The 26753-nt window shown below is 32.5% G+C and overlaps 4 protein-coding genes across 7 annotated transcripts; all 4 read right to left on the bottom strand.

Moving 5' to 3' along the window:
- Window positions 1-2239: 2239 nt before the first annotated feature.
- Window positions 2240-3909, bottom strand: LOC133699043 (uncharacterized). The gene is made up of 3 exons (XM_062122170.1): window positions 3719-3909; window positions 2769-2879; window positions 2240-2682 (listed from the first exon to the last, which is right to left on the bottom strand). Exons 2-3 carry the CDS (start codon window positions 2849-2851, stop codon window positions 2553-2555), a joined length of 213 nt encoding a protein of 70 aa, XP_061978154.1. The 5' UTR covers window positions 2852-2879; window positions 3719-3909; the 3' UTR covers window positions 2240-2552.
- A 2516-nt stretch (window positions 3910-6425) lies between these two features.
- LOC133698440 (small ribosomal subunit protein bS16m/bS16c) lies at window positions 6426-8632 on the bottom strand. The gene is made up of 3 exons (XM_062121354.1): window positions 8383-8632; window positions 7579-7624; window positions 6426-6966 (listed from the first exon to the last, which is right to left on the bottom strand). Exons 1-3 carry the CDS (start codon window positions 8513-8515, stop codon window positions 6735-6737), a joined length of 411 nt encoding a protein of 136 aa, XP_061977338.1. The 5' UTR covers window positions 8516-8632; the 3' UTR covers window positions 6426-6734.
- A 2482-nt stretch (window positions 8633-11114) lies between these two features.
- On the bottom strand, window positions 11115-12052 carry LOC133698766 (cyclin-dependent kinases regulatory subunit 1-like). Of its 2 annotated transcripts, XM_062121814.1 has the most exons (4): window positions 12000-12052; window positions 11806-11899; window positions 11655-11715; window positions 11115-11483 (listed from the first exon to the last, which is right to left on the bottom strand). In XM_062121814.1, the coding sequence occupies exons 2-4, from the start codon at window positions 11856-11858 to the stop codon at window positions 11343-11345; spliced, it is 255 nt and encodes an 84-aa protein (XP_061977798.1). In that variant the 5' UTR covers window positions 11859-11899; window positions 12000-12052; the 3' UTR covers window positions 11115-11342. The 2 variants fall into 2 exon arrangements, with proteins under 2 accessions (XP_061977798.1, XP_061977797.1); XM_062121813.1 differs by having other exon boundaries at window positions 11806-12052.
- Window positions 12053-13783: 1731 nt separating this feature from the next.
- On the bottom strand, window positions 13784-22953 carry LOC133699500 (uncharacterized). 3 transcript variants are annotated; one of them, XM_062122762.1, is made up of 18 exons: window positions 21623-22942; window positions 21447-21533; window positions 21130-21334; window positions 20932-21040; window positions 20082-20174; window positions 19876-19957; window positions 19737-19796; window positions 19602-19654; window positions 18177-18343; window positions 17357-17567; window positions 17130-17184; window positions 16958-17014; window positions 16640-16885; window positions 16322-16401; window positions 16115-16171; window positions 15943-16036; window positions 14314-14454; window positions 13784-14215 (listed from the first exon to the last, which is right to left on the bottom strand). In XM_062122762.1, exons 1-18 carry the CDS (start codon window positions 22640-22642, stop codon window positions 14108-14110), a joined length of 2925 nt encoding a protein of 974 aa, XP_061978746.1. In that variant the 5' UTR covers window positions 22643-22942; the 3' UTR covers window positions 13784-14107. The 3 variants fall into 3 exon arrangements, 2 of the variants coding, with proteins under 2 accessions (XP_061978746.1, XP_061978747.1); XR_009843283.1 differs by lacking the exon at window positions 13784-14215 and adding an exon at window positions 14646-14718 and having other exon boundaries at window positions 21623-22953; XM_062122763.1 differs by lacking the exon at window positions 21447-21533 and having other exon boundaries at window positions 21623-22944.
- Window positions 22954-26753: the final 3800 nt, after the last annotated feature.

The raw sequence follows: 26753 nt of genomic DNA, 5'->3' as shown, positions 1-26753 counted from the left end.
ATAAATAAATAAAAAGAAAAGGTGAAATGCCATTGCAAAAAACAAAAGAGAAAGATGGGTCTGCGGACTGCGAGCATTGCCTAAAAAAGAAAAAAAAATTTGCTCCCAGGATTGTTTTTAATGGCCGGGCGATAATTTTTTATTAAATTGAATGGACAACATGTCGTCCCTTTGGATAAATAATGTGTTATCTACTACGATAAATTTTGTTTATCTAAAGTGATTGAAAAAGTGAGTTTCAGGTTTTTAAACCCTAAAACTCAATTTTTTTACTTATTTTCACGTTAAAAACACTATAAAAACATCATAAAAACTTTAATAATCTCATTTTCAACTTGAAAATACCCTTTAATAACTCTAAAATCAAAAATAAAATTGAGTAAAAATTACAATCCTTGTTCTATGTTTTTTTTTCAGAATGGTTAAAAGGTAAAATCATTTTTATTGAATTTTTTTTTCTAAGACGAGTTTATTAAACCAAGATTTGAATTTTTTATATAATTAGAATGTGGTCGGACAAAATCTCTTTCCTCTCCCTTTCTACAAACTTTCTCTCTTATCTCTCAAAACATAAAAATTGAAACATGATGAAAATAAAATTTGATGATATAATCATAAAAATTGAAAATAATAGGGATTTAAGATGGAAGAGACATGGAAAACCTATAGTCCATCACAACAAATTCTAGTCACGTTCGATGACTAAAACAACAGGTTTCAAGCTTTTAAAACTTTAAAACTCAATATTTAACTTTTTTTTCGTTTAAAAACTACAATAATCTCATTTCAAATCCTAGAACTCTCTAATAACTTTAAAAATAAAAATAATAAGGACAAAAAATGAAGGAAGAGACATGGATGACGTGATGTCCACTACAACAAATTATGGTCGAGAGTGCTGCATTCCGAGTTTTTAAACTCTCAAAACCTAATTTTCAACTTATTCTTACTTAAAAACACTCAAAATACATTATAAGAACCTCAATAACTTCATTATCAACCCTAAAAACCCTCTAGTAACTCTAAAAATCAAAATGAATAAAAACAATACGACCTCAATCTATTTTTTGTATATTTAAAAGGTAAAACCACCTCAATAACGGACTCATTAATATCAAAATTGACTTTTATGGCTAGATGAAATTTCTCCTCTCTTTCTGGCAACTTTCTTTTTCATCTTTCAGAACACAAAGACTAAAATATAATAAAAATAAATCTTTAAAATTAAAACATAAAAATAAAAATTAACAAGGGCTAAAGAGGAGAAAGAGAAGATTTTAGGGACCGAACTGTACTTATTCACAGAAAAAATACGGTACCAATCCGTAGTAAAATGGAGGAGACTTATAGTGGAAAATGCAAAGCGAAATTGCTATCTGTTTTAGTATATTGCTTAATTAATCAAATCAAATTAAGTATTTTGTCTTAATATCTTCTTTCTAAAAAATAAAAATAAAAAGAAATCTGCAAAATGTTTGGATTAAATTTCCTCGTGTCAACACGAGTATATGACGTGTTAACTGGACTATTGCATTTGATGGCAGCCTTCTCCTGAATTAAATTTTATAACTATGTTTTGCCATGATGTTCCCAAAGCAAGGACGTCTTTAGATTTATTTATTTATTTCCTCTTTTTTTCCATGGAATAAGCCATGACTGGGATTACAACAATGGATATACTTGTGTTGTTTGGAAACTAAAATAATAAGTTTTCAATTTCAATCTCTTGAAAGCCCATTTTGCAGTGGATGATCATCACAGCACACTGCATTTTGCCTCGTATGCTCACCACAAGACAAGTTATATTTGGTGAAGTAGTAAACTGAAACAAGAATGGACTCAAACGATTGTACTGAGGAGAGATTCATGTATAAATTTGCAGGCAATAATTCTTGTTTTACCTTTATATTTGTCTAAATTACAGTAAGAAAGGTTACTAATCCCGTGCTAAATACAACAAGAACAAAACCAAAGCTCCCCTCTTCCAGTTAAAAACTACCCTCTACTTCTAGTTAAGAACTAGCCTTGCTATCTATTGAGCTTTACCCTGGCGAGCTACTAGACAAAAGTTGTACATCCTTAATGTTCAATAGTATATATTGCTCATTTAGAAACCAAAAGTTGCAATCCTAAAATTGCAAATTACTATTGGTTGCATGTATTTATTGCTCATACACTATAGTGTCATTTATCAATCATATAGCCACACTCAACAATTTTTCAATGTACGAAATAGATGTATATGCAAATATCTGATCGTTTGTATCAGAAATAATCTATTATATTAAGTTCTTACACTGTAAATAAAGAAAGAAAGAAAGAGACCATGTTTTTAAGCAATTCCATTTTCCAGAAATTTTCATTCTCGTTGTAATTCTCAACATGTTGCTTATCCATTTGTGATGATCAGTAGATTTCTAGGTACAGAATCCACAAAGATGTCCATTGGCACAAAAGAAGATAATGCGAGCAAATGTCTCAATTTGCAGGAAATGAGCATGATTGTGCATGCAATTTACTTACCCTCCCCAACACTTTTCTCGCAAAGCACATTACTTCTTTGGGTAAGGCCCAGGATCAGGTCCAATGTCACGTGAACCTGTGTTTATGTAAGGCCCTCGGAAAGTCGCCTGTGGTGGCAACGGCTTTGATGGGTCAATCACTGGCTTACCCCTGGATGATCTGTATATGACAACTCACGTCCTTAGCTACAAAGAATCGAAGAAAGACAAGTTCCCAGCACTATTAATGAGAATTCAATTACTTACGCCATGTAGAAGGGAAATGCCAAGCCTGCAGCAGCAAAAGCCAGTAATCCAGTGGCAACAATGACATTACGTGTCCGGGTCATTGGGCTCAGCAACTCAGGTTAAAGTGATCTAAATGAAGACACAAAGATGAAACAAAAAAATGTCAGTCCCTCTTCATCAGTTCGAAAATACAGTAACATGTCTATTTATGTAATATGGTTGCACATTCAAACCACTAGCAGCATCCATGCCAGGAACGTATGTAACTTTTTCAAGCTTACATCATATCCTAAAAAAATTACAGCTAATGTCCAAGCTAAATGATTTTCTTTTTTGGTAAATAACCTAAAATGAATTTGCAATCTCCAGGTTGCATATTTTTAGCAATGCAATGCCCTATTTTTTCTTTTTCTTCTTTGTCAAGTCCAAATGTACACACACAAGCAAACACAGCCTAGCAGTTGTGTATTCTGAAGCAGGTTTGAATCCAGTTTATTTGGTTATTATGCGTTGTGTAGTCCAAGACCCAACAGCCTCCCAATGAATTCTATATATATATATATGGAAGAAAAGAAAAATAAAAGGATTGGCCCTTGTACTTAAAATGCTAACCAACTCACATAAGCTCAATACAGAGCAGGCATGGAAAACCAGAGCACCTTGAATAATCAATCATGAAATAACTAGTAATGATTCAATTAACACAACCAACATCAGAAGATTACAAGGATTAATAGCAGGGAGACTGACTAGCTGATAATAACACAGGTAACAGTCATCCACCAATCCAAAATTATCATTCCATCGTTTTAATTCACAAAAAAAATCAACCCCACAACATAATTTTGCAAATTCTTTTCTACTTCTTAGGGCTCATTACTTATGGGGGGAAAAAGAAGGAAAGAAAGTCAAATAACCCTAACTAACATGAGTAAAATACTCATTACGGGTCAAGTGAGCTGAGGTACCTGGTTGGATATCAACTCTAGGTTTCGAGTCACCGTAAGGAAAAGGAAGCCTCGGTGATTTGGAGCGGTTTATGTCAGAGGAATGGGAGCCTGTTAGGTAGCTTGGCATCACACAGACAAGAAAGGAGATGGAGGAATACGAGGGCGGAGTTTTTTCTTCTCTAAATCTAAGACTAAGAGGGTCCAAGTTGAGTTGGGCTGGATTAGCAAATAGAATACTCTGTCCCCAATGGATTGTTTAACAGAACTTAGGCTCAGTTGCCTTAAGTTTCCTTCTGCGCTTTGCTTCATTAGCACAAGTAAAAATATTTGTTAAAAATAATTATAATTTATAACTTTTATTAAATGTATTTTTTCAAATCGCTAAACACAAACTTCATAAAAAAATTCGAAGGCTTCTGTTTCTCTCCAAATGTTTATGATGTATCATTAAAAATTTCTATTATCCTCTTAATTATTAGAGAGAATATAAAAATATTATTAGCATTTTATATAAAAATTTAAATTATTAAATTGAATTAATTTTTTAATATAACTTTATTAGTCGAATCCTACCATTTTATTTTATTTAATAAAAAATTTAAAAAAATAAGGTAATATGGGTCCAATAAAGTAAATGGATTTGAGTTTGAAACTGAAAAGAAGGCACTGTTATGGTGATTTTCTTTGAAAAAAAAAGAAAAGGAAAGAGAAAAAAGATTTACACACAACGTAGAAAACAATAAATGGCTTTCATGCTCCCCACTTGACATCTATATTAATTAGAGATACTTTACATGGGATCCAAAAATTATATGTAAATTGATTAGAGATAATTTAGTATTTTATATTTTTTTACAGTTAAATTATATAAATGTACTTAAAAAGCAAAAAAAATAAAACGAAAGGCTATGAGGGGTTTTGCATGATTTTATTTTTTATAAATATTACAACTACTTCATTTACTTTAAAGTCAAGGAAAATAAAGGATGAGTAAAAGAGTATTTTAGCATTTTTCTTATGGTTTTTTGTTATACTCTATTTAGATCAGGAGAAAATTAGTATTTTCATAAATAAAAATTAAAAAAAAAAAAAAAAAGAGTTGGTGACGCCTACGGAGCACGTGTCAACAAAAAGCGTCACGCAATGACCAAAATTCCCCAGCCACCATGTCGTCCAAGTATCCACTGGAGGCGAAGCTTATAGGGCAATGCATGTTGGTTAAATCACAGCAGTTATCAATAGTTTTTGTTTTTTTCTCCTCTTATTCTCTCTTTTTATTTCTTGAAATTCAAGTCACATCAACAAAAAATCAAGGTTGTCCTCTCATTTATTTTATCTTTAAATTATGATAATCTTTCTTTTGTTTAATTTTATTTGTTTTTTATTCTTTTTTAAAATTTTTTTTTAATTTTATCCATTTTCATTTGATTTTGTTTTGTTTTTATATCAAATATGATACTTATTCTCTTAATTGTTGTTTTTTTTTCTTATCATGTTCCTGGTTTTTTTCTTTTAATTTTGTCCCTCAATATTTTATTTCATTTTTTTTTCTAGATTGAGTCCTTATTTTTTTAATTGTATTTTTTATCATTTTTTATCTATTTTTTATTCTTTCAATTAGTCCCTCAACATTTTATTTTATTTTTTTTATTCAACTTTGGTCCTTTTTTTTAATTGCTTTTTTTGTCCTTTTCTTAATTTGTTTTTTCTTTTAATTTTGTCCCTCAATATTTTTTTATATTTTTTTAATCTAATTTTGTTTCTCATTCTTCTAATTGCTCATTTTTTATGCCTTTTTATTTATTAAATCCCTCATTATTTTATTTCATTAGTTTTAAACCAAATTTGATCCTCATTGTTTTTATTTTTTTTTCTTTTTATTTTTTTTTATAGTTAAGAATTTTGTCGAAGATTTGTTTTTGTCTTCTGTGGGATTATCTTGGTTTCATGATCATAATTATTAATTTCAAAAATTAGCTCAATTTAACTTCAATTTTTTTTAAGAAAAATTCATCATTTGACATTAGATTATTGGACCTTGAGCTTTCTATTTTTTCCTCCGGAGTTATCCCGTGTCACGAGTTAGTCAAGTTAACATGAGCTGTTTTTTTTTAATGTTTTTATTATTTTTTTAATTTCATTCTTTGGCGTTGGACTACTAGGTCTTAAAATTTCTTATTTTTTATTCATTTTCTTTTTATAAGATTATCTCGGGTTGCAAGTTTATTTGATTAATCCATGACTTATTTTTTTTGTTTTATTTATTTATTTAATTTTGATCTTCTTTTCTGGGTCATTTGTTTTAAATAATTTTCTTTTCTCAATCTTCTATTTTGAGTAGTGGGTTAGTAGAGTCAACTTAAGTTGACTCTATCCTTTTCTTTCATGCCTTTTTTTTTTAATTTTACTCTTCGAAATTAACTATGTTGGACTTTAAACTTTCTATGTTTTTTTTTCCTTTTTCTAAGGTTATCCCACATCACAATGCAGTCAAATTAACCCGAGTTTACTTATAGTATTATCATTTGAATATTTTCTTTTATATTAGAAAAAAAATTGCCCTACAGATGACATAGCAGGCAAAGAAAATCTAGTTAATACTCTATCCAGTATTTCTGAAATGTGTTCATATGTAGCGAAAGTCCATTGGATTATTGGAAATGTGGTGAATTTAAAACAACTCAAAAGCAACAAGGCCTATAGCAATAACTAAAAACCTGAGTCATCATAAAACCAGCTATTTCAGCTTCACATAAATGTTGGCCCATGCAAAATGTACAAGCAATTTCCAGTCCTGATTATTTGATGAAACCAATGCACAAAATTAGCATCAGAAATCTATACTTAATCCCACAGCCTACAGGAACTTGGTCGCCATTAATGTATGCTTAGATGTACTTTATGCTCCAGAATATGACTTGCTAAAAATCACTACAGAAACATAGATCTCTAAATGCTGCTGGCTACCAGCACCCAAAGAAAAAACCAATTTCTCCTGGACAAAATTCCCAAGGCCTCTGGAAACTGGCAAGCTTCACGTAGTTGTTGTAGCGGCTTCAGTGTCATTTTTACTAGCATTTGATTGAGAAGAACTAGGTGACTTCTCTGGACTCAAAAAACGTCCTGTCATTGGATCGACTGGACGTGTGTCACGAGGACCACCCTTCCGTCCCATTACCATCATTGGCGGTGGAGGTAGTAGCCCTGCTCTGAAAAGAATGCGTTGGACAGGTTCTGAAGGCTGAGCACCAACCGACAACCAATACCTGCAGAAAACAGTAGTAAAAAATAAATAAAGAGAAAAAAAAAACAATGGAATGTTTAACCAACTGAGATAGTGTTTTTGAGTGTTGTAGCAGTTGTTTTTTAGTGTTTTTCACTCAGAAATCATGAATCACGGTTTCAACCGCAAAGACAAACAGTCCATAGTTTCTTCTGGCTTCATTTTTCTGCTTAGGCAACATTCAGTCATATAATTCTCTGTGAACTCGTATACCATAATTAAACTAAACTCTGAAATTCTCAATATCACAAACCTGAGAGGTAAATTAAAGGGAATTAGATCCATAATAAACCATTTTTTATTATTGTTGTTCCACATGGATATTTCACAAGATTTAAATAAAAGTGTTCAGCGTTAACAATTAACAGAAGCAACAAGAAAATGTACTCCTCCACCAACAACTATTAAAGGAAATGAGAAACCAACTGCACAAAGCATGTCAGGCTATGACACACAAATACATTAGAGTGAGTTAAAAGCACTTCAAGACCAACATTAAGAGCAGATGTCGAACAAAGTTCTAAGCACTCAAATAGGGTATGTACAAAGAGATTTGGACATAAGGGAAAAACAGGGAGAGTAAAACATAGCTTACTTCACTCTCTCAAAATTAAGACCCATTCGTTTGCCTCCATCTTGACCTACAAAAAACAGTACGTTTTTTTAAAACAAATAAAGTTAGCTACTCGCAGATCAATATGCCTTGACTGGCAGTTGATATAGAAAAGAAAAAGGTCAAGAACAAAAAAAAAGTTAAATCATCAGTCGATTGACTGTTCAAACTTCGAAAGACTATGACAAAACGTCAATGAATTCTCTTAAAACTAGTGTTCGACATTTGACTTTCAAGAAGCAATTTTCAGCTCTGCCCTTTCTTTTCCCCACACCATCTCAGGCTCTAAAAACTGAAAACTTGCTCAAATTAATCCCAACAAATCGGTTCCTATCTCTTGGATCCAACAAAATAATATTAGGGATTGCAATGATATTCCTTTTCATACAATATCTTAGTAATCAATCAAACAACAAATAATTTTATTACCAGTAAAACCGAATAAACAAAAGCTGTACCTAAATTAGGTATATCAAGAGTTGTACTCCTCCCCCGCATAATAACAGCGGAACACCGTGAGAAGAAGTCATGGGTTACACCTATTATATGCGATGGAGGAGTACAGCTCCAATCATACTGAATAATTACTCCCCATTTCAAACATTACACTAAACACTGCTATCTTCGATAAACAAAGACATGAAAGAAACAAAAGACAACCTTTTATAAGACATTTTTTCTACTCGTGCTTAAGCTAACAGTAAAGGATAACAAAATGTAAGAAATATAGCAGAAAAGAATGAAAAAACAATATGGAGATTTGAGTTTAAGGAAGAAGGGACAGACCAGGAAGCGGATTGTAGTAACCAAGGACTTCAAGATGCTTGCCATCTCTCGGGGATCTGCTATCAGCAGCCATAACCCGATAAAATGGCTTGTTACTGCACCCGAATCTCGACAACCGGATCCTCACCACCATTTTGGGTTTAATATTCTATGGATGAATTCCAAGTCAGACTCAGCAAGTTATTGATTGAGGGAAGAAGAGAGGAGAATCTCTGTTGCTAGGGTTTTTGTGTCTTGTGATCTTAGAGCTGGATTTTTAGATTATTGATTGATAAATCGGGCTGGGCTAACCTGTCTGGCTTAAATAGGCCCAGTTTAACAGCCCAGTCACAATAACCTTATAATACTTTAATTTTTTATAAAATTAACTTCAAGAAATGGGAATTTTCTTACTGAACTCAATATGTCTACATCCAGAAATAGACCCAATTATATATTCGTGGATCAATGCAATAATATACCAACCAGAAATCTAAAATTATATTAAAGATTACCACTTACAAATGCATGCACAACCATCAACCATATCCAGGACTTTTAGGACGACGAAGATCTTGATGGAGTCCTGTTGATGTTCAATGAAGGTTATAATTAAAGCTTTAAATTTTAGTTTTTAAGGTTTGATTGATTTTTCATTTTATTTATGTTCAGCTAGTTCGCTCAGTTGGTGTCGTAGCAAGATGTCAACTCTTGTCTGCATTATCGTTCTCAAGTGGTAGAATGTGAGTGTCGATTGTCGTCGTTTAAGTAAAATTAGTTGATGGTGGTTTTGGAGGGTAGAAGTAGAAATTTTATATCTGATAAATGAAAATCAACCAAGTAATTTTTTTATTTTTTACTAAATTATTTATTTTTTATTTTTTTTAATTAAATTTAAAATTTATTTTATATTTCAATTTTATCCTCATTCTTTTAATTGTTATTTTTTTTTAATTTTTTATTGGGAATTCAATTTCATAGTTTTTTCAAATCAGGTTCTTCGAGTCTAATAACTTGAGTTACAAATTTAAAAATTAACATAATTTTTTTAAAAAAAATATTTTATAATCCTTTTATTTTTTATCAAGTTATTTAAATATTATGATTCAAGCCCCAAGTTTTATATAATATTTAGCTCTGCTTTCATTAACAAAATTACTAGTTTGTCATAACCATTTTTTATGTCATTATTTTTTACCTCAATTAAGCACTTGACATTATTCTTTGCAAAAAAAAAAAAAAAAATCAGCCCTACAATACAACGAAACGCTAGCACAAAAGCTACTCATGAAGTATTAGAGTTAAGTTCTACTCAGAATTTTTTCCCCTTCTAGATGTTGTGTGCCGAACAAAAAGAAAAGAGATTCCTCCTTTTCCTTCATGGTATACATAACGTCAGAGAAAACACATTCACTGCACAGAGCTCCATTTTGGGAAAGTTCAAAATCTTTATCACTATTTATGAGTTAAAAAACCTCACTGTCATGGGACCTACCGTTGACAGCCACAAACACTTGATAATTGTGACGTTACTTGTACTGTTCATGTGGGCGAATGGTGATGGACGTTTTGCCATTGGGTTTGAATCTGGTGGGTTAATTTATGTGATTTAAATTCTTAATTCAAATCAGTACCTCGCTAGTATTCAGTATTCACTAATCAATAATTCACCTGTCTGTCGTGTATCCTCGGAAATAACTCGAGCTCCACTGGGAAAAAGATTACTCACATCACCACACGAAAAAATAAACATTTGATTAGCCCTCTCGAGCAGGTTTAAAGAGGCACAGCAAGAATGCAAACTTGCTCGCCCATTAATGTTCTGTGTTCCACACTTAGCTGGATACAGAAAACACCCAAGTGGGGGATAATGAGAGGGAGCAAAGCATCCTTATTAAACACAACCATGTAATTATCCATCATGAAAAAGCCCAACTAATTCCATGGAAAAGCAATAACTAACTAGGCTACCCAAATATCTGCAAAAAAAACAAAAAACTCGAACAAAGAGAAGGGTGTGTCAGTGCTGAATTCATTCCTTTGATCTACTCTGTTCCGGTTGAAACAGAGTTATATTCAAGGCAATTCAGACTGAGGTAAAGATCAAGCATTACACTTAAGCATTGTTAAGGCTCATCAGTAAACCTAGACTAATGAAGAAGCTTGTAGAAAGCTAATAACAGTAGACACAACTATCACAGAGATACAAGGCAAAGCAAAATTAGCTCCGCGATATTCACATTTTGAACAAAAACTTGGTGGCTACCAATAAATGCTAGAGATCGATGGAATCCTTCACCCATATTCAATAGTGAAGGAGTGTCAAGATGAGCCCTACTGTATATATTTCTAATCCACAGCAGTTAGGATTGACAAAAACACCAGGATCGATCTGCAATAACAAGCTAATAATTTCACCTCCAACAAGGCAATAAAATGAAGTTCACCACCATAACACTAGACATCTTAATCTCAGTAAGAAACATAACATGAAAACATACTCACGGAGCAAGCCATACCCTGAATTTACCACTACTCATGCCAATCTTCAAATAGACTCCGCCCCAAGATTTATCATACTAAAATTTCATCGTTGTAAAAAAACAACAGTTTAAACACATATCACATTTCATAAGAAATATCCACAAACAAACAAAAACAAATATCTAAACCAAGTGCATGTTTGTTTGTGACCGCACAAACAAACAAAGCCTTAAGAACCTTGGTGTAGCGACCACAAAAACAACGAAGAATATCGGCAACAACTGAGCATTAGTTTTTCATCAACGTCTAATTAACCAACGCTGATAATGTCATCAAACAACACATGAAAGAAACAAAAAGCCCTAACACGAAATTCTCCACAGTAGAGAATTACAACACAATACTAAAAATCCATAACCGTTTATGCAGGGCATAAACCAAAGCATTTCCTTCCTTTTCAGCATTTCAGTCATTATAATAAGATAATAAAAAACTTATCACTTGACAAGAGCTTGATCCTGCTGCTGCTGCTGATAATTCAAAGGCCTCCTGAACAGCATGATGTGTGGCTCCGGGCGATGAATCGCATAATGGACCCACCCTCGGCTCTGCTGAACTCCAATCGCTCGCCACTCATTCTACTCAAAAAATAAAATTTATCATAATCGCATCCGTAATTCTTTCAATTAACTTACAGTAGCCATTATCAAGCAACAAATAATTAAATAACAACATTTATTTTTATTTTTTTAATAGTGATTTCAATTACAAAAAAAAAAAACCCTAAAAATCCGGGGGGAAGAACTTACTTCAGAGAGAAGGCGATTCTTAATGAGAAGTTTAGCGACTTCAGGAGGAAGCACCACATGCCTGTACGATTTTAATAAAAATCTGTCAATCCAAACAGAACTTGATAATAATAATTATCAATCAATCAATAAAAAGAAGAAGAAGAAGTACCTGTACTCAAAAGTGTCATCTAAATACTTCTCGGAGTACTGGATCTGACCCATTTTTTGTTTGCCTCAAGAAATTACTTCACCGTTTTCACGATCTATATATATATATATATATATAAAAAAAAAAATCAAAATAGCTTCAGCAGAAAAAAAAAAGAAATGAAAAAAATGCTGTGTTATGTGGTGTGGTGGTACCAGGGAACTAGGGAAGGAAGGGAAACGATAAGAAGAGAGACAAAAATGATGATCTATTTATTTTAATTTATATTTATTTATTTATTTAATTTATCTAGGGGTGTTACCGGAAATTTAATATATATATTTACTCAGTCGTGGAGGTGTTTTTGAATTTTGAATTTTTATTTCTCCCGCTTTTTTCTTATCCTATTTTTTTCTTCCTATAATTCCTATTCTAGTTATTAAATTAAGTTAAAGTAAAATAATTTTAAAAAAAAATCAAAAGGAATCACTCGTACGAACGGAACGGCCCAACGCTTTCCTCCATCCACATACAGCTAGAACTTTCCTTCTTTTTTTTTTTAATTTCTTGCTTTATTAATTTCTTTTTGCCTTAATTAATTTACGCCGAACTTTCACTTTTATGTCTTTATACTTTACGATTGGGAGACTGTATTCTCGTTGTTACATACAAATGCAAATTCTACTCGAAACAGGTGGCCAAAGATACTCCTCATCTGTGTTACGTAAGAGCTGGAGACTGGAGTTATTAAAAAGATATTATTGATTTTTAAATTTTATTTTTAAAATATATTAAAATAATGTTTTTTTATTTTAAAAAAATTATTTTTATATTGATATATAAAAATAATCTAAAAATATTAATTCAAAATAAAAAAATTATCAGTTTGTGTTGTACCGTCGATCTGCGCCGGCTTGGTTAAATGGGATATAGAGTAGCTGCTCCCTCCGTAAAGAGGTTTCCCCACTCGCTACTTGGTTGGTTGCTTTGATATTCTTGCAATAGCTTTGTTGACTTCACTCCCTGTGAGCTATAGCATCAGCGATAGCAAAAGCAGCTTCCACACGCGCATATTGAAACCTGTGAAAATTGAATTGAATTTAATGGTTAGGATGCTTTAGACGTAGTGGAAATTCTTAAAATATTTTTTTTTGTATAAAAATATTTTTATATATATTTTTCAAATCAATGTATCGAAATCATAAATAACACTAAAAAATAATTTGAATTTTTTTAGAAAAATAAAAATTTTAAAAAAATATAATTGGGCCGCGATGCTAAAAAATGTCTAAATAAATTTTTATGCTTGAAATTTTTTTGAGAATATTAATCTGAATTTCAAATGCAATTCAATTTATAAAAAAAATATTCTATTAGTAAATTAGAGAGTATATTCTCTAATTTACTATAGTAATCTCTATCAGAATTAATGTTAAAAACAATAACATGTCTACCTCTTACCGAAGGAAAAAATTATGGTTCAGACTCATAACCCCAACGAAGACCCATCACCCGCTTCTTCAGCTTTTGGGCTCTTAGCTTTCTTTTCTAGTGTAATGTTTTGTTTTTTTTTTAATTTTATCATTTAATTCTAGTTTGATTTTAATTTTTTTAATTTAAAAATTTGGTCTGTTTTTTATTCCTAGACAAGACCACATAAAAATAACTCACATAATAATAAAAAAAACTACCTGCAGGCTATATACACTTTTATTATGCTCAAATTCTTTTTGCTTGTTTAACTCACATTCTAGAAGTTAACCTCTTATTTAATCAACTCGCAAAACTTCGATGTTGGAAAATATGGTTACAATTCCTTTTCAAAAAACTTTTTTCTTGAAAAATCATTAAAAGGAAATTATTTTTTATTTTAAAAAAATTATTTTTAATATTAGAGTATCAAAATGATAAAAAAAATATCAAAAAATATTAATTTAAAGTTAAAACATTTAATAAAATTTAATTTTTTCAAATATCAAACAAAGCCGAAGAACCACACTAAGTTAAACCGAGACCCTGAACTGTATTTTTAAGCTGTTAGTATAATTCTAATAATTTTAATATAATAATAACTAATTGATTAATGCGTGAGCACCCCAGCAGCTCCCTACTTGTGTATATCTAATCAACCGTCTAAAACCCTCCTTTCTTTCCCTTCAATTCTACAAAAAGAACTATAACAGCCCGGGGGCTCCAACTATTAACATGAAAAGGATGTTTTCCTGTACACAAATGCCTAATAAAGATCCTCCTGTACACAAAGGAAAAGGCTGCTGTCCAAAAAATTGCTTTTCCACTTCTTCAATTAAAACGTGTCTGGCTTTCAGCCACCTTCTGATTTACCTACAATTCGGCACTTGGGGACTGGCTTTTGCAGCATTATTGCCCCTTGAAACACCATTATCTGATACCTTCTCCTGTATTCCATCAGCTGCAACACAACATCATAAGCGTTTGTCAGCAATATATTAAGAGCAACATGAGCAAGCGCGCGACAGAACTGTGTATGCTCCGCACAAACACACATACCTCATCTTGAGTTATCGCACCAAACCCAAATTTGTTTTTCCAAATAGATCCGACTTCTTCAGCTGCAGGAAGTACAAGATTCTTCACATTGAGAAATCCAAGTAGCTTCTCAATGCAAGTAAACAAGGTCTGAAAATAACCCTGCAGATAGAAAGAGGATATAAATATTCATCTGCTCTTCACTAAGAGAAGTCCTCTTCTTGTATAAAAACTACTTGGGCCACAATTGCAGAGGTACAAACAAAATATAAAGACATCCAGGATTAATCACATTTTTGGTCCCTCTACTATACATTTTCTTGATGTGGCTCCTCTATTCTTTTCAAACTTACACGGTCCTTCTATTTCAGAAAATTTCTTAATGTGACCCCTTCATCAAGTGAACTGGCATGACAGCTAAACATGCTGCATTTCAAAAAAAAAAATTCAAAAAATTCTCAGAAACAAAAAAAAAATTGATTGAAAAAAAAAATCTAAAAAGAAAGAAAATGCTTTATAAATTCCCATTTTATCATTTCTTATTTACTCTAATAGTAATAACTAGAGGATGTGGGGGCAGTCTTTGGTATGGAGGCCTGTTGGCCGGTAGGAATGGAGATATCGGTAGATGGAGCTGCTGTGACATCTGTTGCTTTAGTGGTGATAACTAGGGATGCTGTTGGCAGCTGTGAAGCAAGGGATAGTGTGGTGGAGGGAGATGAGAGAGAGACTGGTGTTTATCGTGACTGTCATGGATGAGATGTAATAATGATGTCTATTAGCTTTTTACAGTGTTAACGGCACTTCAGTTACTAGAATGCTCTTGGATGGAAATCCAACTGATGGTTTTAAAGTGAAATGGTTGGTTTTCATTGCTGAAATAAAGCACAATACATGGCCAAGGAAATTTGCTTACGCCTAAGAACAAAAAAGGCCCAGTTAAACAACTTATTCATAGCTGGCTCTCACAAACATTTCAACAAACACCTAAAATGCAATCAATATGGGATATAGCAAGCCAATTGAATGTCGTTATTTGAAACCACCTAGAAAGGAAGCATAACCAACCCACAAAGCCTAGCAAATTAACCTAACCCATTCCATAGCTCATAGCTCCATATACAACAGCTAGCACCACACCGAATACATACACCTTGATTAATTAACACCAACTGCTGCTGCAAATCTTCAAATTAAAAGGGGAAGGGAAAGGGGAGTTCAGCAACAGCTGTGGTAAAGAGGACTGGAAATACTAGGAGTGAAAAGAATGTGGATGGTGGCGGAGCATATGAAAGAAGATAAAATCGTTATTTAGGATGGCATTTTCTGTTTTGCTTCTGGATTCTTTTTTTTTTTGTAAGAAAAAAGTTCAATCAATTATTTGTCATAGATTTGAGGAATTTTTTGATATTATATTTTTTCTCTTGTCATGTTTTACCTGACACATTAGGCCACCAGTCAAAACTAATGGTAAAATTGACAGAAACTAGACAGAGGAACATATTATGTAAATTCTCTTGAGTAGAAGGACCGTATAAATTCAACAAAGAATAGAGGGGCCACATGAAGAAAATGTCAAGAGTAAAGATAAATTTGTGATTAATCCACACATCTATGGTAAAATAAAGTGTCAATAGCGCAGCATATTACCTGTCCTTGCCATCTGCCACTAGTTGCAACTATAGGCAGCTCAGCCAATTCCTGGCCAAAAATTCTAACAACTGCCACTGACACTACCACATGGCTGCATGAAAAGTAAAAATTATCAGTGTAAAATAGATGTTCTACAGAAAAATAGGAGATGTTCATCAAAGATTCTTACTTAACCAGCAATACAGCACAATACATGCCACCTAGATCCTGCCCTTTCATGTTCCCGCTGCCAAGACAATTAACTCTAGTCAGTCACAAGCGACTGATTTGGCACAAACAGCAATAAGCACACAGAAAAACACTGGAGTTCCAGCATTTAAAATAATAACCAAACAGCATATAATATATGTACCCAAAAGTACGCAGAACTGCTTACCCTTTAACCATGGATGGGATGAAGTCATGGTCATCACGTTTACGTTTGGATTTATCCACAGTTATTGGATCAAAGCACTCCTAAAGTCCAGGAAAAAAAAATCAGTTGGTGCTTAATAGCGATGATGCGTTCATGACAGAATGAACAGGAGTATTTCAAACTGTACAGAATCAAAACAGCAACTGGAGTTGTAGACCTCCTTAAGCAGTATTCGACAGAAATTAAAAGAACATGCAATGTGAAAGTCAACAAAGTGAAGAGCAAAATGTTTCTTGCAAAATTATGAACAGCCAGCAATATTCTTAACACAGAACTCACATGGAAAATGGCGACAGCGTCAGACAGTAGGGCTTCAGTAACATCAGAAGAATCTGTTTTCTTACTAAGAAGCCTCCATCTTACATCATCACTGCAACCACTCTCCGAGGCACTTTCTTCATGCTTCTTTATAAAATTCAGGGAAGAATCTGGAAGCTTCTCTTCCCCACGAATAACCAATTTCTGCAAAGCAGAATGAATTCTTTCACACCCTGTGCAACAGAACCACTTTCCCTTTGGCAACTCCTGTTGTACAAATCAAGTCAGCATTTTTTTAATTAACACTTGATTTTTTGTGTGATCAGAACATGGCATTACCTTCAGATCTTGCATCTTATGTTCCTTTAAACAGCCAACATGGAACTCCTTCTCACACTGCAGAAATCAAGCACATATCAGCACAAACCTGAAATAAAAATGCTTATGACAAATACAAAAGTAGCAGAAAATTGTTTTCAAGCACATATACAATTTGATTTGCAGAATATACCTGATCACAAATAATCACAGTGCGAGGACCAAACGTTCTTTCAAAATCATGACCTCTGCATAGGTAAAGAATACGTTAAGAAATTGCAATAGGAAAAGGTGAGTGAGAGAGAGAACTGTACACACCAGAGCTAAACATATTATTCAAACATGAAAAACTCTTACAGAACAAGACAAATAAAAAGAAAGCCTATTCATATTCTAGAAAGTAGGACCAGTCAACTCAACCTGCAGAAAACACATCCACCAACTTCAGCCTCAAAAGTTTTAACAATACGAATGCATCGTCTGGTTATCTGTTCTATGGGATCAACTCCTGCAACCCTTCCTGCTGCTATAGCATTGGCATTACGCTCCACAAATTTTTCTTTCTCAAAAGTATTCAGGCAATATTTGCAGTACCATTTACCCCTAGGAATTGAAGGTAGAGAAAGACATTCTGCATGACATAATTAAATATTATAAGCAAACAAAGGATGGTAATCAACCAAATTATCTGTAGACTGCAGATGCTGACCAAATGAAGAAAGATGCAATCCATATCTACAATCAAGTACCATGATAATAATTTAAATAATGCATTGCAACCATCTGGGAGTATATAAAACAAACAAAAATTGAAGCTAAATCCATCTAACTTCTTCTCAATAAAGAGCTAAAAAAGTTAAGCATGCATCTGACTATCAATGCACTGCCATAAGATTTTATCCAACCGAGTGTGCAAGGGTGAGCTAGACACCCTGCTTACCTGTGAAAAATTTTGACACTCCTCGACAAATATTACCAATTTTATACTATTTCAAGATAATTACATCAGCCATGTATCTGCTCCATGTTGTCTATTTTCTCAGGATGTAACTTCTCTTTTCTAAGAATATAATCTCATCTCACCTGTCTCAGGGACCATTTTTTTTTAGGTTGCACCGCAACAAACAGGCTCTTATTCTAGATATATCACTAAGGAATTCCAGATCAAACCAGAGCAGTCCATCTTAATTATTTACATCAAGGTAATAATAGCAATATCCAAAGTGAAGTCAAAAGTCACCTTGGTGAAAAGCTCTTGGGCATACATCACAACACAAAAGTTTCCCACCATCTCTACAGATCTGGCATAGGTCATCATTCTCTTTGATAGAGTGCCTCCGACCTTTTGATAGAGATATTGCTAATTCATGAAGAGACACCCCATTGGATGTGTAAATGTTCAGGTAACTGTTCAAACAAAAGTTAAAGTCAAAAGTAAATATTGAAATACAAAAAAGACGAGTAAAAGAGAAAAGTCAGTTACTAGTCTAATTTCTCAAAACCTCCAACAAGAGATCATGTATTAAAATCATACCATGCAAAATAAAATAATCAAAGTTTGGACTTCTATAATCAATCACCATTGCAAAAGCAATAAAATCATGCCACGCGGAATTAAAAACTTAAATCTTGGACTTCTATATCAATCATCATTGCAAGAAATAACAGAGTCAAGAGGCTTGAGACCACCTAAGTCTGAATAGGGGTGTTCAAAATAACCGATTAACTGAGAAAACCGAAGAAAAAATAACCGAAAAAACCAAACCGAAATGAAAAACCGATTAAACCGATTGTCAAAATCATAAATTTTAACAGGTCCGGTTCGGTTTCGGTTTTGAACCAAAAACCGGAACAAACCGGACCGGACCCATTAAAAACCAAAAGTTACAGAAATCGCTGAGATATAAATAGTTAAATTGTAACCTAACCCTACTGTCTCTCACAAAAAGCCGCCGCTCTCCTGTCAATTAATTTCTAATTTTCCTTTCCCGGTTTCCCAATCTTCCTCTCAATTAATTTCTAATCTTCCTTTCCCATTTCCCAATCTTCATTTCCAGTGGGTTTTTTCTAATCTTCCTTTCCCATTTCCCAATCTTTCTTTTCCAGTGGGTTTGTTGAAAGAGCTTTCAATGCAAAGGTCACATTTTTCAACTTCACATACGAAAATTGATGGCAAAGGGCAATGGAAACCATAATCTTCCTCTTGTTCTTGTTTTGATCTTTCCTTCCCTTTTATTCTTAGCTGTCTTTCTTGTGGTAAGTATTGGTGGTAATGGTTGAGATCGATAGGACTAATGGCAATGGAAACCATGGAGGAGTTGTTTTGGATATTAAAGATAATTTTTCTTCATCTAGCTCCATCAAGAAAGTTTCTGTTTTGAATTTCTGTGTCTTTCATGCAAAAGGTGCTGTAAAATCCATCTTCTTTCTGTGCCTGTGTTTTCCTTGCAGTATGAAAAATCTGGAGATGGGATTAGGTTTCCCGGTTTTTTGCCAAAAAAACCGGATTTAACCGAACCGGACCGGTTCGGTTTGAACCGGTTTTCGGTCCGGTTCGGTTAATATTTCACAAAATTAATGTAATTCGGTTCGGTTGGTTTTTTGAGTCTAAACCGAACCGAACCGAACCGTGAACACCCCTAAGTCTGAACATATAAATACTCACGGCTTTCGACGTGATGCCCAACCAGCATGAGCTTCAAATTGAGATGGGCTAACCTGCTCATTAAATGTCAAAAAGATTAAATCTCTGACCAAATAAATACCCAGGGTAACAATACATCAGCAGGAGAAAATTGACCTCAGAATTGCAGCATGAGCAGAAAATGCCAAATCCCTTCTTGTAGCCTGCCAGCAATTTCTGCCCAACACATTTACTTATAAATAACAAATATAGATCAAATCTATAAAATTTTGGCATGACATCATAGTAGCACAACCTTTCCCTGGCAGTAATATCCAACTTCGGTTCCATCTGGCAAGACCTCTTCTTCAAAAACCAGCTTATGTGTTCGAATATCTCTATTAAAATAATACATGATAAAAAACAATTTAAACCAATTAAACTATTGAACTTAGAAACCCCCCCCCCCAAAAAAAAAAAAAATAAAATAAAATAAAAATGAAACACAGGAGGAGTGCTAACTTTTTTGTAACTCTCCCTTGACTCTTGGTTCCTGACAGGCTAGACTTCAACAAATTGCTAGAGGACTCTGGAACTGAATGTGGTTTTGCTGTTCTGAAATAACACCAAATAAAAACATATCAAAACTTGAAGAATTAATGATAAAAGAATAGGCACAAAAAGGAGGAATCTGCAATCTATATATCATTCACCGAAAATAATATTTTTTGTAACATCAATAGTAGAATGTCCAAGCAATACAGTTATCTAACATGCACACATGTATTTATCCTTGCATGAGTATATTTGGATGATGTCAAATCACAGATTACAGGTTATGTCAATTTACAGATTACACATGCATCTAAACTTTGGGTTAAAATCCAGCTAAAGACCTGTTTCCTGAAATGGAAAGGCAAAACAAAATTGATAATTTATGATCTCTGCCAACAAGAAGAATCCACAAAAGCATTTGTTAATAATTAATTTAATAAAATGTGGGTTCATCTTTATCTTCGATAGCAGAACAAGTTCCACCGCAAAACAAGGACCAAAAAATACATGAATAAATGTATTGCAACAATTCTCGATGGGTTCATATCTGGTAAAATGCTACCACCAAACACAAAAGTTTAGAGCACATGCAAAGATTGTTGGTAACCAGACAGATAATTTATCCAATAGAAGCAGGGAGGTTTGTGAGGCACATCATATTTCATTGATTGCCTCCTCCACTATCCATGCTGGAAAATAAGCAAACAGCAGGCATCAGACCTGGATAAATAGATGGTGACAGCAGAACAACCAGATAATTTATTAAAACTAAAGGTGTTCTAAATATCATATTGTTATCATTTATAGAAAAGCATACCGTTCTTTTTTAGCTGTTTTTGGAGCTGAGCTAGCTTGAAAATCTTTCAATCCGAAGCATTGACTACACAATACCTTTGATTTCCTAGAGCCAGCCCCTGTAATTGACCCTGTAATCCATAAAAATGTCCAAACCAACACGGTCAAGAATATTTATACAAAATAAATTCAAGGATATCCAATATGATGAGAAAGAAACCTCTGCAGTTCAAACAGAAATTAGATTTCTTTGAAGGTGAAAACCCGGTAGAAAGCCGAATAGCTTCATCCAAAGTATCCAACGAAGAATTCTTGCATGCGTTCATTACATCACAGAGTGTCTTTCCATTCTCCAGGCAAATATACTCTGGTGGACGCTTGTTTGAACTGCCCGCATGCAGCACAAAAATAGCAGGAGTGACAACCTATATTGAGAATTAAAAACAAAATGCAATCAATAATTCAAACAAATAACCAAGTTTGGACTCAAAATTGAATAAAAAATAGTTGACATTTCAAAAATATCACAATACTCACTTCTTTTCCCTTGCAATCATCACAGAAACACAAAATTCCCGATTCCCTGACCATCCCATGCAACCCTTTCTCTCCAGGTCCTCTTACCTACGATTAAAATTTATCCTAACTGAAGGCTACAGCAATAGCAACGCCACTACTATTCATGAAAATTATTGTGGCAAGTGAATTCATACCTTGGCACCGCGCAAATACTTCACCTTCTGTCCCTCAAGTATACCCGAATCAAGAAGATCCTTCAACTTTGTTGGAAACTTCTTTGACCCATCAATGCTGAACATCTTCGTAGGTGTGGTGGCAGCAGCAGCAGCAGCAGCAGCAGATGAACTGCCTCTGTCATCAACTTTAACCCCATCAGAGGAAGATATATCCAGAGTCTCTATCTTCGGTTTCAATGCTGACCTGGTAAACCTCCTAAAAGGTTTTTCCGCTTCAACCTTACATTTAATATCACCATCAACTACAACTGGATGCAATGAGATGTTAACATCTCCTCCCTCAACATTTTTAACCAAAACCGAGGATAGCCCACTTTTCCCTTCCTCGCGTGCATCATCCTTCTTCAATTCACAATCATTCTTTCTCTCAAAAGCCCTATTCACTATCGCATTTGAATCTTCATCCATCAAAACTAACCCACTAATCCCTTCCTCACATGGATGATCCTTGTAACCCTCCTTTACTTCAACACCACTCTTGCTTCCTAAAACCTCATTTTCTTCAATCTCTCCATCCATCAAAACTGTCACTGACTCGTTATTCCTTTCCTCACACAAATCACCCTCCTCTTTCAAATCCTTGTCCAGAATCAGCAGCGACCCTTTATTCCTTTCTTCACATTCAACCACTTTTTCCTTCGCTTCTTCAATTTCCTTCACTTCCACAATCCCCGCATCGCCATTCTTGCTCAACAAAGGAGTCACAGACTCAACCTTTGCCTCCTCCAAATCAACAACATCAACCTTTTCAGCTTTCTCTAACTGACAAACCTTTTTAATTCCATACCCCTTCAACTTCTTTCCATTATAACTGTTACTTCCATTGTTACCTGGAGACGAGAAGACCCGAGATGACCGTGTCCGGCCCAGATACCCACGGATCTCAGAGCGGGCTCTGAAAGCAAACTCAAACTCTCGTTTGTGACCTGGCCGGACATTTGCCATAGCCGCATCCTTGGCGTCCGTACTGTTTGCCATATTGATTGAGAGATCAAAAACCAAAGCCACTCTCTTTTTGGGTTTCTTAAGATTTCAGTAACATCAAGAAGAATGCATCTTTTATTTCTATTTTTATCTGATTTTCTGAAAAATGAAAAGAAAGTTAGGGTTTTTTCTTGAAAAGAAGAAGCAGAGGATTAGAGAAAGAAAGGAGAAGCATAGAAAGGATAGAAAGACAACAAGTGAGAGAGAGAGGCAGCTAAGAGCCTAAGACCACCTTAAATATTTTTTTAATGACAGAACTAGCCTTGCTGTTGGCTGGTTGGATTCCTCACCATTACAAAATGGAGAATTTTGCCTTTTGGTTTGGTTTTTTTTTGTCAAGTGTGTTCTTGGAGTCTTGAATTTTTCAGCTTTTGGTTAGTCTCTAGAAAAAATTGTCATTTATATCCATGAAATAGCTTGAAAGAAAATGAATGGTGTGAAGAAGAAACATAGAATTATTTTGATCTATGTTTGGTATTTTAATAACTTTTGGCAGTATAATTTGAAAAAATAATTTTAAAGAAAAATCATAAATACTAGTTTTTTTTTAATTATGATTTTAAATGCAAAATTATAGAGGCATCCATATAAAACTATAATATATTTTGATTAATTAAATACTTTTAAGTATATAATTGAGATAAAACATAAATCATATCATTGAAACATATTGAGTAGTGGTTGGCGATTAACAGAGGTAATAACATAATAGATATCCATGGAAAACTATATGTTTTGAAATGATTTAAAATCCTTCGTGTTTTATCGAATAGGACTAGAGTGTTAATTAATATAAATTATTGTTGTATTTTTTAATAAACTATGATACTTATAAATCCTTTTCATATATCAAAAAAAAATGTTTTGGCGATGGAGATATTATGCTATCTACACGTCATATATAAGTACTTCAATCTTAATATATTTACGTGTCATATAATATAATTAGATTTTGATGATGTTTAAGAGAATAATAGTAGTTATTTTTTAAAATATTTTTTATTTGAAAATGTATCAAAATAATATTTATATTATTATTTTTAAAATTTATTTTTAATATTAACACATCAAAATAATTTAAAACATTAAAAAATTAATTTAAAACAAAAAAAATCAAGTTTTAATTAAAAGCGTATTAAAATTCACTCTCAAACAATCTCTTAACAAGTTTTGTATTCTAGATAATTGATATAAGGTGTTGTTTGACATTAGAGATTGGGTGTTTTTAAAAGTTTTTTTTCTTGAAAAAACACAAATGATTTTTTTTAAATAAAAAATATTTTTATCCGTAAACTTTTAATCTAAAAAGGGCAGCATTTTAGAATTAATCATGTTATATGAAAACCACAGGCGACTATAAAAGGTGAATTGCATGCAACATTTATGTCACGTAATTACATAAAATTCCTACACGTGCAAATAAAATCAGCTTAATAAGGTAAGCAATGGCAATGTTAACTACGTGTCATATAATAATTCAAATTTTATTGTTGTTGTTTTTCAATCCTGCATCAAACTGTGAAAAGGATAAGATCCTCAATATTATATATATATATATAAGGTCTAATATTCGATTACTAAATCTAGATTAGAAATAAAGTTTATAGAAAAAAAATATTTTACAAAAAAAATTATAAAATTATTATAACGGCAAGATTCTTATTACATCAAAATATTGTTTCTAAAATGCTCATGATCAATACTCTATTAAGACTTAATATTAATTAGATTTATTGAAACTAATACATGTTATGATCTTTTATTTATGAAATAAAAAAATTATTCTTTTAAGCCAAGGTATGAATGATATTGTTAGCCTGGTTGTCAAATGTTACAAACAAAGATAAATGACTTGTCTTTGATGAAACTTTATTACTGGTAACTATGTTAAAATTCATAATTTTATTTGTTATGGCTACATACCATGATTATGAGATTTGACAAATGGATAATAAAATTGTATTCTTGAATATGAATCTTCAAAAAGATATGTATTTGACACAACTTGAAAGTTTTAAATACAAAGAACTTGTCAATAAAGTATGCAAGCTATAAAAAAAATCAATTTATGAACTTAAGCAAACTTTAAGGAGTTTAAATATCTATTTTAACGAGATAATCAAACAGTTTGATTTTATAAAAAAAATATGGATGAGAATTGTGTTTATAAAAAGGTTAGTGGGAGTGGAGTTATTTTTTAATATGATATGTAAACAACGTATTATTAATAGAAAATGACATTTATTTACTTTAGTTAGTAAATATCTAGTTGTTCAATAAATTTTCCATAAAAAATATGAGAGAAGTAACCTATATACCGAGAATAAAGATCTATAAAGATAAATCTAAAAAGTTGCTTAGATTGTCTCAATCCATGTATATAGATAAGATGCTAAAACAATTTAGCATGGTAAAATTCAAAAGATGATACTTATATATTTTCATATAGAATATGTATTTCTAAAGATATGTTCCTTAAAATACTAATTGAGAGAGATTGAAAGGAAATTATTAAATATACTATGAATATAAGATCTATAATATACGTGATGTTATGTGCAACACCAAATGTATCTTATACTTTGAGCATAACAATTAGATGTCAATCTAATTCAAGTAAGAGTTGCTGAAAGATAGTTAAAAATATTTTTAAGTACTAAAGAAGAATTAAAAATGTTTTTCTGGTATGTGAAGAAGATGAACTAGCAGTTCATGATTATTTGTATGCTGGTTTTCAATAAGATATAGAAAATAAAAAAATTCAATATAATTATATTTTATTGTAAGAGTGTGTTTGGTATGCGGTAATTACCATGGTTATGGTTGGAAAAAATAAGTTTGGAAAAATCACTTTTAATTGTGGTTAGTTTGATTCAAATATATATCCAGTAAAAATTATAGTTAAAGTTGATGTGTGGTGAAAAACATGTGCAAAATGTTTGGATGAAATTGTTATCTAAATTGATATTGCTAATGATATTACCAAAAAAAGGACATGCAATTATTTTTTAAAAAAATTTAATCATATTAATTTGCATTTCATTAACATTAAATTTTACAAACAACCACACAAACACGTGGTTGGAGTTTGATTTCTTTGAAGGTGTTTGGCTTGGAGGTGTGGTGGTTTTTTTTTTAAGGTACAATACATTTAAGCACAAACCACACCTCCAAAAGCTATAAAAACATACTTTTTACTCAAAAAAACACAAGCTACCTCTACTCCAAACACTCCCTTTTATCTGCAGACTTGGTTTGTTGCGGTGATGGAAGGGTATTAATGACATATGTTATGTAGATCTTGGTGCTTTCGTTTCTCTCCATTAAGGATAAAGAAGAAGGAGGTCATTTTTGTTAGCTTTTACAAATGATAATAAAGGCACATAGAATAAATAAAGGACATTTGGGTAAGTTTAGCAAATGGTTAAAAAAAAGATAAGATAAATGATGAATCCCAACTAAAAAAGCTGGTAAAGGATGTTGCCCAATAATTGTGTTTGGAACATAGTTTATTAGTGGATTTCTTATATAAAACTGTGTTCTTTTAATAACCAAACATTTTATTATTGTGGTTCATGAAAGCAAACTCAAAAATAAATATGCTCTAAATAGTAGTGCTCAGTTTAAAGAGTTTCAAATAAGAGATCAAAATAGATTCTACAATTAAATTTGAGTACACCTCTATGTTCGAGAGGGACAAAAAATGTTGTTTAGGTCAAGAAGTTCATTATAAAATTAGGTGTAATTCATAGCATTGTTGATTTAGTAGCCATGTATTATGATAACAATTTGGTCATTGCATAAATAAAGAAACCAAGATCTCATCAATGATTCAGAAAACATACTAGGACAATTCCAATTAATTAGAGAATAATAAAAATGAAAGATATAAAGATAGAACAAGTACCTACTAACCATTATCCTAGTTAAAGTATTATCGTTAAGTAGAGCAATATGATACTTGATACATGATTAATTGGCTTTAATACGAGTGGGAGATTGTTAATGTATATGCCTTGTAACAAATGAATGGTTATATGTGACATTGATTTTATTCATGTAAATATATTTAATTTATTAATAAAGATATCTTTCATATTTATTA

Source organism: Populus nigra, chromosome 7, assembly GCF_951802175.1.
Source record: "Populus nigra chromosome 7, ddPopNigr1.1, whole genome shotgun sequence".
Lineage (NCBI taxonomy): Eukaryota > Viridiplantae > Streptophyta > Magnoliopsida > Malpighiales > Salicaceae > Populus > Populus nigra.
Note: the sequence above shows the minus strand (reverse complement) of the source record. Positions and strands in the feature narration are given on the sequence as shown.

What these genes read in the sequence shown, in the direction of transcription:
- LOC133699043 (XM_062122170.1), bottom strand. Translation starts at nt 2,851, where the DNA reads ATGACCCGGACACGTAATGTCATTGTTGCCACTGGATTACTGGCTTTT. An exon ending in GCATTTCCCTTCTACATGGC is followed by an intron (nt 2,683 to 2,768) that starts GTAAGTAATTGA and finishes TGTCATATACAG; the next exon opens with ATCATCCAGGGGTAAGCCAG.
- LOC133698440 (XM_062121354.1), bottom strand. Translation starts at nt 8,515, where the DNA reads ATGGTGGTGAGGATCCGGTTGTCGAGATTCGGGTGCAGTAACAAGCCA. An exon ending in TTACTACAATCCGCTTCCTG is followed by an intron (nt 7,625 to 8,382) that starts GTCTGTCCCTTC and finishes TGTTTTTTGTAG; the next exon opens with GTCAAGATGGAGGCAAACGA. An exon ending in CTTAATTTTGAGAGAGTGAA is followed by an intron (nt 6,967 to 7,578) that starts GTAAGCTATGTT and finishes TGTTTTCTGCAG; the next exon opens with GTATTGGTTGTCGGTTGGTG.
- LOC133698766 (XM_062121813.1), bottom strand. Translation starts at nt 11,858, where the DNA reads ATGGGTCAGATCCAGTACTCCGAGAAGTATTTAGATGACACTTTTGAG. An exon ending in GATGACACTTTTGAGTACAG is followed by an intron (nt 11,716 to 11,805) that starts GTACTTCTTCTT and finishes AAAATCGTACAG; the next exon opens with GCATGTGGTGCTTCCTCCTG. An exon ending in AGAATCGCCTTCTCTCTGAA is followed by an intron (nt 11,484 to 11,654) that starts GTAAGTTCTTCC and finishes TTTTTTGAGTAG; the next exon opens with AATGAGTGGCGAGCGATTGG.
- LOC133699500 (XM_062122762.1), bottom strand. Translation starts at nt 22,642, where the DNA reads ATGGCAAACAGTACGGACGCCAAGGATGCGGCTATGGCAAATGTCCGG. An exon ending in CCCAAGAGCTTTTCACCAAG is followed by an intron (nt 17,568 to 18,176) that starts GTGACTTTTGAC and finishes TATGTCATGCAG; the next exon opens with AATGTCTTTCTCTACCTTCA. An exon ending in ATAAGATGCAAGATCTGAAG is followed by an intron (nt 16,886 to 16,957) that starts GTAATGCCATGT and finishes TTTGTACAACAG; the next exon opens with GAGTTGCCAAAGGGAAAGTG.